The 13,608-nt window shown below is 41.9% G+C and overlaps 1 protein-coding gene across 1 annotated transcript in view; it reads left to right on the top strand.

The window, feature by feature from the left end:
• LOC126092273 (microtubule-actin cross-linking factor 1) overlaps positions 1 to 13,608 on the top strand; it is a 497,641-nt gene that overhangs the window by 405,475 nt on the left and 78,558 nt on the right. The window contains exons 79-84 of the mRNA XM_049907790.1: positions 6,794 to 7,012; positions 7,107 to 7,184; positions 7,649 to 7,846; positions 8,628 to 8,758; positions 10,787 to 10,949; positions 11,221 to 11,510. Of these exons, the coding sequence (XP_049763747.1) occupies positions 6,794 to 7,012; positions 7,107 to 7,184; positions 7,649 to 7,846; positions 8,628 to 8,758; positions 10,787 to 10,949; positions 11,221 to 11,510 (1,079 nt within the window). The remainder of the gene's footprint in view (positions 1 to 6,793; positions 7,013 to 7,106; positions 7,185 to 7,648; positions 7,847 to 8,627; positions 8,759 to 10,786; positions 10,950 to 11,220; positions 11,511 to 13,608) is intronic.

Genomic DNA, 13,608 nt, shown 5'->3' with positions numbered 1-13,608 from the left:
GGACCTGGGGGTGTGCTCCAGCCAGATGGGTCCCGGAGAAGGCGGCGTCGCGACTGGGGCTGGTTCTGGCGTACTCGGAAGCGGCAGCGACGTTGGCTGCAGCGACACGCATGGGAGTTCGGCAGCAGCGACAGGACTGGCTTCTCGGGCTGGTGGAGGCGAAAGAAGGGGCGGTGGCACCGGCGTGGCCACCACTCGTGGGCGCATCTGGTCGTAATGACGAACAACCATGCCGTCGTCCGTACGTATTTCACAAAGCCGGTGCCCGCGAAGAGCCTTGACCACCCCTGGAATCCATTTAGGGCGAGATCCATACCCTCGTGCCCACACGTCGGCGCCCACAGATTATTTTCCCGCACGAGGGGACACAGTACTAGGCCTGACAGAGTGAAGCAGGTGCAGTAGTGTGCGCGGTTGGCGGCCATGCAAGAGTTCAGCAGGGCTGCGATCACCCAGAGGCGTGAAGCGATAAGAACTCAGAAATTGCAACAGAGTGTCATCGGTAGAAAAATCAGTAAGGAATTTTTTCATCTGGCTTTTGAAAGTGCGGACAAGGCGCTCGACCTCCCCATTCGATTGGGGATGGAAGGGCGGTGCTGTAACATGAAGAATCCCTTGTCCAGTACAAAAATCACGAAAGGCCTGCGAAGAGAACTGAGGGCCGTTGTCCGTGACAATCGTGGAGGGAAGACCTTCTAGCGCAATAATTTTGGACAAAGCCAGCGTCATCGCCGCAGTGGTGGGCGACGGACATCGAACCACAAACGGAAACTTCGAGAAAGCGTCAATCAACAGTAGCCAATAAGTGCCGAGGAAGGGGCCGGCAAAGTCAGCGTGCACCCGTTCCCATGGCTGCGCCGGATCAGGCCACGGAGAGGGCATTGTACGAGGTGCAGCCAGTTGTTGAGCAAACTGACCACACGCAGCAACCATGTGGGCAATGTCTGAATCAATACCGGGCCAATAAACATGCCTGCGGGCCAGGGAATTAGTCCGAGAAATCCCCCAATGGCCTTCATGCAACAGTTTGAGAACATCTTTGCGAAGAGAAGCTGGCACCACGACCCGTGGAGATGCGCCATCCGTGGCCAGAAGAACAACACCCTCACGAACAGACAGACGAAGGCGCAAGGCATGGTAGTTGCGAAGGGGATCCGATGCCCGGCCCTTGGTCCTGTCCGGCCAACCCCGTTGAACAAAACCGGTCACCTGACGCAGGACCGGGTCCCGCGCAGTCGCCGACGCGATCTGCGAACCTGTAAGCGGAAAACCCTCGACCGCACAACGTTCTTCCTCATCAATGTGGAAACAGAGTAGTTCATCTCGATCGAAAACTGGGTCGGGGCCCATCGGCAAACGCGACAACGCGTCAGCGTTGGCGTGCTGGGCCGTGGGGCGATAGTGAATCTCATAGTGAAAACGAGACAAGTATAAGGCCCAACGTTGCAGACGGTGAGCCGCCTTATCCGGAAGCGGCGCCGAAGGGCTGAACAGAGAGACCAGCGGCTTGTGGTCGATGATGAGGGGAAACTTAGAACCATACAAAAAAACGCTGAACTTTTTTAGAGCATAAATGATAGCGAGCGCCTCCTTTTCGATTTGAGAGTAACGCCATTGGGCATCGTTGAGGCTCTTTGAAGCATAGGCGATGGGTCGTTCCGACCCATCCTCATACCGATGGGCGAGAACAGCCCCTAGGCCATACTGTGATGCGTTAGTCGCCAGAACCAAGTGCTGACCCGGACGGAAGGTGGCAAGACAAGGCGCCGACTGCAAATGAGCCTTCAGGCGAACAAAAGCTTGCTCACACTCGTCGGACCAACAGAAAGGTACATTTTTGCGTAACAGCTGATGCAGAGGATGAGCCACCGCCGCCGCGGATGGAATGAATTTGTGATAATAAGCAATCTTGACTAGAAACGCCTGAAGTTCTTTGACCGTAGACGGCCGGGGGAGAGTGGTGATGGCCGCAACGTGCTGACGTAGAGGACATATACCTTCACGGGACAAGTGGAAACCAAGATACACAATGGAGGGTTGGAAGAGCTGTGACTTGTCCAGATTGCACTTCAACCCAGCCGAATGCAGAACCCGAAATAATGAACGCAAATTGCGAAGGTGCTCCTCAGTGGAGGCCCCCCTGACAACAATGTCATCCAGGTAGTTGATGCAGCCAGGAACGGAAGCCGTGAGCTGTTCCAAAAACCGCTGAAAAATGGCCGGCGCGCTAGCGACACCAAATGGTAACCGCTGTTACTGATACAACCCACAAGGAGTGTTGGTGACGAGAAATTCCTTGGAAGACGCATCCAACGGCAACTGATGGTACGCCTCCGATAAGTCAAGTTTGGAAAAGAACTGGCCCCCAGCAAGCTTGGTAAATAACTCCTCAGGACGGGGAAGAGGATAAGTGTCAATGAGACTCTGAGCGTTGACAGTGGCTTTAAAATCGCCACACAATCGCAGACTCCCGTTGGGTTTAGAAACCACCACGATTGGCGATGCCCATTCGCTGGAGGTAACAGGAAGGAGAATCCCTGAAGCTGTTAACCTGTCTATCTCAGCCTTGACAGGTGCCCGCAGTGCCATCGGAATAGGGCGTGCCCGGAAAAACTTAGGGTGAGCTGTAGGTTTAAGAGTAATGTGGGCTTCAAAATCCTTGGCACGTCCCAGACCAGCAGAGAACACGGACGAGAATTCAGAACACAATCCATCCAGCTGTTGATTCGGAATATCCTCAGATATGAGGTGCACATCATCATCAATGGAGAACCCAAACAACTGGAAAGCATCATAACCGAACAGATTTTCAGTGCCCGCACGATCCATCACGTAAAACGTGAGGGGCCGAACAACAGACTTGTAAGCAGTGGAAGCATCAAACTGGCCAACGATAGGAATTTTCTGTTTATTATAAGTTCTCAGATTTCGCGTAACTGGAGACAAGGGAGGGGAGCCCAACTCCAAATACGTGCGAGAATTAATGAGAGTTACTGCAGAGCCAGTGTCCACTTGCATGCGAATGTCTTTATCCAGAACACGAACAGTAACAAACAACTTATTTGTTTGAGAAAGCACACAGTTAACATCCATGTCCGATGCCTCGTCCTCGTCGACAGGAACGCAGCATAAGACTCATGATGAGTGTCCATGACAAACTGACATTTCGTACTCAGACCGTGTAGTTCCGCCGCCCAAGCCCGGTAAGATTGATGGGGCTGTTTACGACACCGGTAGAACGCCACGCAGGCAGCAACGACGTGGGTGTTTTTTCGGTAATAGTTAGACAATAAATCACACATTTCTTGGAAGGACAGAGAGGCAGGTTCCCGCAGACGTGCTAACTGAGATAGCAGCTGATAGATCCGTGGGGAAATCCAAGATAGAAATAACGACTTACACATCGGAGCGTTGACAATGCCGAAAGCCAAGAAGTGTTGCCGCAAACGCTTCTCATAATCCTCCCAGTCTTCAGCGGCCTTGTCGTAAGGAGGGAACGGAGGCGGAGAAGAGGACGACAGACGATGAGTAAGCGACGTCGACAACACCTGAAATGCAGCCGTCAGCTGTGTTTGTTGTTCAATGAGCGCTTGCATAAGCTGTTCCATGTCTGCCCAGACACGAACGCGCAATACTCCAACGCTGGAAAAAAAAAATATCCGACCTCGTCGCCAAAAAGTGTTATAACCTTTAATTCACTAATAAATTGCGTGGATATACAAACGTAGAAACAATAGTGGGTTTCATGCCACCAACTCCGTAGCTGTCACTCCACTGCCGTGCTGTGACATGCGGCCGGCGCCGTTCATAGCCAGGTGGCGCTCCCGCGCTCAGCCGAGCTGCGGAGCACCTCTATCGCCGTGTTTGTGTACTGATGTAGCGGCACTTTTAAATCTTGTGGCACTGTCACAACAGAAAACCTACTTCTCAGGCACTTTCTAATCGTGTTCCATATGTGTGTTTCTCTACAAAGCAGAAAGCAGCCTCAGCCACTTTCATGCTGCTTATTAACAGTGCGACAATCGGAGCACAACAGTACAGAGACTGTGACTGTACACTGTTTTTGAAGTAAAAACTACATAGCTAAAGCATGATTAAGAAAAATTTTGATGGCTGTTAATACATTAGAATATCTTAGTTTCTTTTAATGTAACTTAGTAGTTGGATATCTAATACATAAGTAGGACTTACTTCCAAGAGCATAACACCACCAGTGTATGAGTATTACGGCTTTGACCAAGCATCGTGTTTGTGTTTCTTTATGTTAGGTTTGGTCTTATGATGAACAGAGAGAGTATAGTAGCACCACCACTCCCTTTGTAATACAGACAACTTTGTAAATTTCACTTTAGTCTTTAGTCTCCAGTTTTGGAGAACCTGTTTCCATACACCATTAAGATTATAATTGTATATTGGAGTGGGAAATACTGAAAGTGCAGAATGTAAGAAAATGGAAAAAACTGTGACACAGTTACATTACAGGTCTTTTTATTTGAGCGAGTGTAAATTAAAATATTGCATAATTTTTAATGTCTGACAAAAAATTTTTGCAAAATTTTAGCACATTTAGAATTTTTAAAAAATGTGTATAAAAATGAAGGTTTAGATAAATACATAAGTACCATGCTTTATTTCCAAGGAATCACTAAATGTACACAGCATCACTTCACTTACATCTGAGCACAAACAAAGGATACAGTATTGACATTTCAGGCACAGTTAGAAATAAAATTGCTGTACTTTGGTAATGGATCCTTCATTTGTTCAACACTTCATTTGCTGGTCAATAGAGGCCGAAGAATATTTTCTAGTGTAGGAAGGTCGTACAGTTTGCACCTCAGGATAACATGCTACTTTTTTTTTTTTTTTTTTTTTTTACATAGCACAATACACAACTAAATTATCATTTTAGCTTACATCATGTTATGGTGGATGTTTGTGAGCATCAGCTGTACCTTTGTTACATATAGCTTTTGTTGAGTTCTTAGTTCAGGATTTTTCTTGATGTTTTTTATCTTGTCTTGCCTTTCCTTTCTGTCGTAATGCAGTGGACTCAAAAGATTCAAGTAAAAAATAACTGAAATGAAGTGAAATGTATTATTGATTGTTGCTTGCAAGTTAAAAAGAGGTTATAACATGTTTGCCACCATGGTCAGACACACGTAGCACATTCAGTGCCCCTCATGTCACAAACAAATAAATTTGCCCACTGCTGCACTTAATGGAGGTATTTTGAAGGACAAGGAGGCTTCTGCGGCTTGTTAGCCATGACACATTTAGCGATTTTCATAGAAAATAAAAATATCAAATTTTGGCACTTTCAGTATTTCTTATTTTCAGTCTTCAATTATTGACCCATTTAGAGTTGCTGTTGTACCATTCCGATCTGTGTCACAAGAATTACAATAAGTAGATAAGTATGTGAAGATTTTGATTTCATCAGACTTAATTTTATATTCCAAACAATGAAAAATCAAGGTACAGAACAGATAGTGCTACTCACCGTATAGACAAAAGTTGAACAGCAGAAACGCGCAACAAAAAAACTACTTTACATTTAAGCTTTTGGACGAAAGTTGTTAAAAGTAGAAAATGCACACACATTCACGCAAGCACAGATCATGCACACAATCACTGTGTCTGGCCACAGAGGCTAGACCGCAAGCAATGGATGCCTAATGGGAGTAACAATCCATGGGTGGTGGGGGCAGGTTAACTGAAGTTCTCTTTTACTTGTACTGGAGATTGTTCAAGTGACTCTATTGTGAAAAGGATAGATTGCTACTTAACAACCCCCCCCCCCCCCCCCCCCCCCCACACACACACACACCAACTTACACACAACTACTGCTCTGGCCTAGGCGGCCAGAGACAATAGTCGTGTGTGTGTGTGTGTGTGTGTGTGTGTGTGTGTGTGTGTTTAATTCACAGGAAGGCCTATTGGCCAAAATCTTACTTGTTAAGTCTTTTTGTTGCGCATATCTGCAACCCAGTGTTTCTACTATATAGTGAGTAGTGATCAATGCTTGTCATTATTGCATCCTGGATTTTTCATAATTTGTTCAGGTGGTCATTTATAAATTTTCCAACATAAGAAATATATTCATTAAAATGTTTACAATTTGTTACTGGCATTATGTGACATATACGTATTATGGTTAATTGTAGGGACAATATATAATTTTTTTCTTAAAATATCTAATGCTGGGAACCAGGAACAAAATAAGTTCATTTGAGTCCTCTGTCATGAGACTGTAAGTCACTTGTCTGGAAGCAAAATCCATGTTGCAACGAAATCTTTTTTTTTCCTCCTTTTTGTGTTATATCAGCAACAAAAAAATCTGGTTTTATCGTGGTAGCAGTGTGCCCAACACACTTTCTTGCAGAGATCAAACTTTGGCATGTGTTTCAGTCAGTGTTGTAGATATACAAATTGTACATAATGTTGTTAGGTGTTGTATCGTGTAGTGTGGAAACTGCACAGTATTTTAATGAGGTAGCTACTCATCATTTTCAGGTGCAATTGCAATATGTATATTGCTTGAGGTTCCATGTTGAGATCTCGTCTTTAAAACAATTTGTTGATGTTTGTATTAGATAGGAACAAACACTCTTTTCATCTGAGAATGTTCTGAAAGCACCTTTCAAAACACCTTTTTCTCAGGAACAGTTATCAAGTATTTTTCTTTTGGAAATGTTAGCCACTACATGCTGAAGAACCCTAAAAGCAATAAAGCAGTTTAATGTCTCTTTCTCTGTTATTTTTTGCTTTACACAAAACCTTACATTGCAGACGGCATATGACGCAACAATGAGAGCTGGAAAATCCTTGAAAGAACGTGCACCAAAGACTGATGAACCAGCTTTGAGACAGATGTTGACAGATTTGAAGGCACGCTGGACTTCTGTCTGTGCAAAGTCGGTGGACAGGCAGCGTCGCTTGGAGGAAGCGCTGCTGTTTTCGGGCCAGTTTAAGGATGCTGTACAAGCTTTGCTGGATTGGTTGCACAAGGTGAGCTGTAATCACTTAGAGAACTATATGACACTATTGCATAGCCAAAAATGCCATTCATTTTTGACAATTATTTTTTCTCTATATTTAACAGGTGGAATCAACCCTCGGTGCAGAAGGTCCAGTTCACGGAGACCTTGACACTGTTGTTGCATTAGTGGAACAGCATAAAGTGAGAAAACTTAAGTTTTCCTTATTTAGAAAATTAATTGTGGTCTTAACTGTGTCTCGTACCATAGTTCTGTAGCTCATACGTTTGAAGAATGTTGAATTGTTAAATCAGATAATTTATTGACTGTATAGAGTTCTAGTGAAACAATTAACATTTAATTCCTTTGGTTGCTTTTTTTTCTTTTTTTCTCAATTACATTTTTATTGAAATTATGTAAACTAGTTTGTAATTAGGAAGTCATTACATAATTTTTTTTATTGATGGAAATGAATATACAAATTATGAAACTGGCAAAATGTTGCCATCTGTAAATCTAGAAAACATCCATAAATATCACACACACATTATATATTATGCGCAAACACTGTTAAGAGTTGTGGACATCTTGAGGAACTTTCATGTGCTCAGTACGTATGAAACATTACACATTTGTATGTTTATCAGTCTATGTTCTTTCTCGGTAGACCTTCGAAGAGGATTTACGCAGCAGACAAGCACAAATGGAATCTGTGCAGAACACAGGTAGAGAACTCCAAGCAAAGGCAACAGCAGCGGATGCAGAAACTATTCAGGCACAACTTGTCGAACTCACAACTCTGTGGGAAACTGTCACAGTTCTCAGCCATAAGAAAACACAGAGGCTGGAAGAGGCCCTTAAAGAGGTGAGTGATTTTGTATAACAGAGTAAAATGGCTTAAAGGTGCCCATTTAGAAAAGAAGGATAACTGTCAGTGTTTTGTTGTAAACAGTCTGTGCTACTCAATTGCTTTATAATGTAGCAGGAAGAGGTGCAACATGCCAGACAAAATTTTTGGAGTAGAATCTTGGTATAATTCTCACCAAGACAGAATTTTTTTTCTTTGAATGTTCCAACTATATTTTTTCTTTTTTTTTCCCAGTAAAGAACACTGTGTAGTACACACCTTTTTTAATTTTGTGTACAAAAAGAGTATTCCTGATTTTAGTAACAGCAGTATGTTGGATGCTACTGTCTTAGTGACAAGTTTTAAAAGTTACTGCGGGGAAAGGGGGGGCAAATAAAATTGAGTTTGGGGTGTCAGTTCTTCGCTGGTTAGCCGTAAGTAAATTTTGGTACAAAGACTAACCAGGAAAGCTGATAAACGATTTCGTGCAGTTTTTCTGTCCACCGGCTGCCTAAAACTTGAATATCTAGTCCAACACCATTTTGATTTCAAAACGCTGTTTTGATTTTTGTATGTTAAAAAAAGCCAGTACGATTCTTAACATAATTATGTGTGGTTTTTATTGGAATGTAATTAGACGCAGAAATTGCTCATGTATAGACTGGAAATAAAGAATGATATACATTAATTCAGCTTAAACCTGTAGCATTATTAAATAAATGATCATGTATAACAGTTATCTGTTAACAAAGAAATAAAAGAATTACATGTCAGATACAAATATTGTTTTTGATTATAGGCAGAGAAATTGCACAAAGCTGTGAACATGCTCTTAGAGTGGCTGTCTGATGCTGAAATGCGACTCCGATTTACGGCTGCCCTGCCAGAAGATGAACAAGATACACGCAATCAACTTGCCGAACATGACAAGTAAGTTGATCAAGTCGTAAAAAAGCAAATTTTCTAGAACAGTTACTTTATATTTAAGGACCTGAGAAAGTAACATCTGCAATAAATATGGATATAGATGCAAATTCTGACTAAAAATATGAAAACTTGAAATTATATAATAAATGCTTTTTTGTAGAGAGAGTTTGAAATAGCGTTACTACTTGCATACAGATATCAAAAATGTAACCAGATTTTCTATTATCAATGTTACATGACATCTGCTGAAGCTTAATTTGGGAAGGTAATGTATGTAAGAAAATTTTGTAAAATAAAGTGCATGAATGCAATTGTGTATTAGTGTGCACGATGCTCTGACACAACACCAAGTGTGGATGGTAAAATTGTGTTTATAATATGCTGCATAGTGCAATATAGGACTTGGCCATGTGATCTGGCATCTTAAAAAAAAAAAAAAAAAAAAAAGAAATGTGTATTTTTGTCTGCTAACTAATAATGGGGACACTTTAACAAGGCAGTTTTAGGTGGCAGGTGTGTTGAAATGTGGTTGTGGCCAATACTGTTATAGGTTGGGCCTGAACTACTGCATATATGACAGTTCCCCTCTTTCCAAGCCAATGTGCAATAGCTGTTACTAAATGCTGTGTGTTATGCATTGTGCTTGTTTATTTCTTTTCTTGTTTTCTGGCCCATTACAGAGCTTGATCACCAGATAGGATCAGCGGTATGTATGACCTCATATCAGTTTTGCTTTAGAAGAAACACAGAATACCAGTGTACGCTGATTGCGCTGTGAGAGGTAGGCAGGGCTTGTTTCCCCACATGACTAACCTCTCCTCTGGTGGTCTTATTCTAATTTGTTTACACTTGTAGCTGACTGTCAGTACATGTTTTGGTGTTCTGTTGGGTTCACAGTCTGGACAATAGCAACTGGAAAACAAAACCCACCAACATATTTAAAGCCCACCAGAAGTCTTCCTCTAACGTGCAGATAAAGTTATTTTTGGTTTCCACTTGTACGCTACATACTTCGTCAGTCCTATCTTTAGCTTTGTCAAATATGGGTCGCATGGCTACGAGTGCCCACAAAAGGTCAAAATCAATATTCTGCAGATACTGCAATTATTTTTTTTTTGGGGGGGGGGGGGGGAGTCAGGGAACACCTTAAATTGGAGAAGCACGCTCTTCACCTGTGGGAGAATGCTGTTGCTTGTCAGCAGAAACAATTGTTTGTTGAAGGTTTGAATAGAGCAAAAAGAAGATAACAGTCAAAGAACATTTTGGGGAAAAACCGTTGAAGTTTTTGTAAAAGCTCCTCAGTCACCACTTTAACAGTTAATTTCAAAGCACTAAGGCTTTGTCTTGGGACAAGTAGCATGACAAACTTTTAAATGTGTATGTCTAGTCATTTACAAAGAAAAAACTTTAGATGCAAATTTCAACAAAAACAAATGTGAGTTTTACCAAAAATAGGTACTATATTTTTGGGTCCTATATTTACATAGCATTAACTAAACCCTCCCGCTCAAATAATGCTTACATTGCAGTGCAAATGCTTGTACTTGTTGCATAGGGTTGTCCCATATAATAATCATTGTGCATTTGATTTCCTTTTTTCACTGTAAGGTGATTTTACATGCCATGAACAGGCACTTAAAACATTTCTGGGTTACTAGAGAAAAGGCACTGTTTTATTGGTAGAGGTCATTGAGAGATCTGTTATCATCCATTGTGCAGGTTACTACTCACCTTGGTTTCAACCACAAAAAAATTTGATTTTGGTGCATTCAGTTAGAAATTGTCCCTCCCCCCTCTCTCATCTCCCCCCCCCCCTCCATACACCTTCCCTTTCTACCCTCCTCCATGTGTGATAATTTTATTTGGACTGGGGGTATGAAGGGAGTACTGAAAGTTTGCATTTACCCTACATTTTGGTTTGGGTATAACTGTGAGTGCTATAAATGTCAATGTGTTTGTTATAGCTTTGCCTGTCTATTTGAGCTTTGTCTGGCTTTCAAAATTAGTGCTTAACAATAATGTTTGTTTTAGATTTATGAAGGAGATGATGGACAAAGAGAGAGAGAAGAATGCTACAATTGCACTTGCACAAGAAATTTTGGCCAAGGCTCATCCAGATGGTGCTGCAGTAATAAAACACTGGATAACTATCATACAATCACGTTGGGAGGAAGTTTTTAGCTGGGCAACACAGGTGACTTTTAAGATACTTCTACATTTCCTGCACAAAATATGATCTTTTCATATCATGTTTTTCTCTTTGTGTTAATTTCTTTTTGATTCTGTACTGTCTATGACGGTAAAGTATTGTGAATGATAGAGAATGTCATACAAAGCCTGTAGTTGGATGACTACTTGAGAGAATGGGCAGAAAACTTCCAGACTTTTGCTGTTTTTTTCCTCATTCCGAAAAGTTTTGAGCCAGGAAGAGTATTTAATTATTATGTTAATTTTTCCCATTTTAGCGGGAACAGAGGTTGAAGGATCACCTGGCAGCATTGAGAGACTTGGAAGGGCTGTTAGAAGAACTGTTGGCATGGTTGGCTGGACTGGAAGGAACACTTGTTGACTTGGAACGAGAACCATTGCCAGATGACCTTCCCACATTAGAGGCACTTGTTGCTGATCACCGACAGTTCATGGAAAATACAAGTAAACGTCAAACAGAAGTTGACAGTGTCTGCAAATCACGGCAGGTGAAACCAGCAGAAGCACAACGTGACCGTAAACTGTCACGGCCCAAGACACCATCTAGGTGAGTAGCCTCCCTCTGTTTGTTTGTCATGAATCAAATGAAGATATCAAATTAAGGTTTTTTTTTGAAGGACACAGTGTACCAAGCACGTGTTTCATGTTAGTGCAGAAGAGGGAGAGGAAAGTTCTCAGAGGTAAAGGAATGCTCAGCAGATTGTCACTTCGTGTTCTGTCGTGAATGGAAACACACGTCTCTTTCTTCTGTTGCTTTTTTTTTTTCCACTATGTTGACTTGTTTTTCTTGCACAACATTTGTTACAGTGCGTGATTATTGTATGTGGCTTGATGTATGTTGTCAGTCAATAACACTCTCTCTCTCTCTCTCTCTCTCTCTCTCTCTCTCTTTCTGTGTGTGTGTGTGTGTGTGTGTGTGTGTGTGTTCTATTAGTGCAAATAAAGGTTAATACCAATCTCGCAATATGACAATCACACTTTCTGAAGATGAGACACATTTGCTGGCTTCAGAGATCTTATGCCCCTTCTCTACACGAACAGTGCAAAGATATAAAACAGTACATTGGCATTAATGTCACTTGTCACTGCTATTATACTGCTAAAGTGGGACAGGAAGTGTAGATGGAAACTGTAAATGACTACAGCAGTATTGGCATGGCACAACACAGTGTCAACTCAAATCAGTCACTCTTTCACATACACATATGTGTTTTGTTGAATCACATAATGAAGGAAAGCTTTCATGGGACTGGAATGAGTCAAGTTGAACAATTATAGGCAGAAGGGACCACTGCTAGCTACGTCTGTAAAGTATAGTTTGACTAGTGTTAATTACTCAGACTGATATTATGACAGTTAGTTCTAGATTACATTATTTTTCTATCAAACAATGGAAAATCAAGGGTTGAATGTAACAATATTATGAAAATAAAAGTTGTCACTCCCCATATATTGGAGATGCTGAGTTGCAGGTAGGCACAACAAAAAAAAAACTGTCACAAATAAAGCTTTCGGCCATTAAGACCTTCGTGAATGACACACACACACACACACACACACACACACACGACTGCAGTCTAAGGCAACTGAAACCAACTTATTTTCGTATGTTAGATGAAAAACAGCTTCTTTGAGAGAATCCATTACTCTTCCTCCTATACCACGCAGCTACTGTTTTTACCTTATACTTCAAACAAAGCATTTATGTGACTTTACAGTCAGTTACCAGCTTTCTGTGTACTAACAGTCGAGATCAATCTAATACAAGTGTAGTAATAGGAAAGCCGTTATGGAATAACATTAATATGGAAAGGACAAATTGCTACTCACCCCATAGAGAAGGCAGTAAGTCACAGGCACCATGAAAAGAATACAATAAATATTTAAGCTTTCACACTAAGTCCTTCCTTGAAGTAGACATCTCACACATTCACACAATAACAGGAGGAATGATAAGAAATTGGTGAAAGGGAAGGTCAGCCCATGGATTTCTGCAGAGCGTAAGAACACTGGTATGGAGGTAGGATGTACCACACAGAATCAGGCAAGTGTTATAATGAGCACATTATGATCTAGTACTCACATTTGCTTGAGAAACATGGGTAATGAAGAAAATCCGAGTGAGTAGGGTACAGGCTCAAGATAAGACATTTCAAAGAAGCAGAATAGGACTTACTGGAATGGATTGAGTAAGAAATGAGATGGTGAGAGAAATAGTGAAAGAGAAGACAATACTAGAGACCATAGAGAAGGCAAGAGTTAGATGATATGATCATGTTAAAAGAATGAGAGTTGGCAGGACACCAGGACAGGCTCCTGAAATGACAGTATGAGGCAAGAGATGTAGAGGAAGACAAAGAGACACATGAATCATTGGGATGAAGGAACATGTCAAGATGAGAGGAGAAGGCTGGACAATGTGGAGAGGGGAACATGGTGGACAGTAAAAGAAAGAGAGGCGTATGTTCCGAGCAGACCCAGCCAGCACCTGGAAACAGTAGGTGGTGGCGGCAGATGTGGCGGCAGCAGAAGTGGTGATGGTGGTGGTGGTGATGATGATGATGATGATGATGATGATGATGATGACTGCTGTTAGGACTACAGTTCTTTTTATAGCAGTAAAAGCATTTTAATATTGTTACTGA

Source organism: Schistocerca cancellata, chromosome 7, assembly GCF_023864275.1.
Source record: "Schistocerca cancellata isolate TAMUIC-IGC-003103 chromosome 7, iqSchCanc2.1, whole genome shotgun sequence".
Classification (NCBI taxonomy): Eukaryota; Metazoa; Arthropoda; class Insecta; order Orthoptera; family Acrididae; genus Schistocerca; species Schistocerca cancellata.
The sequence above is the reverse complement of the archived record's forward strand: the minus strand, read 5'-3'. Positions and strand labels throughout refer to the sequence as shown.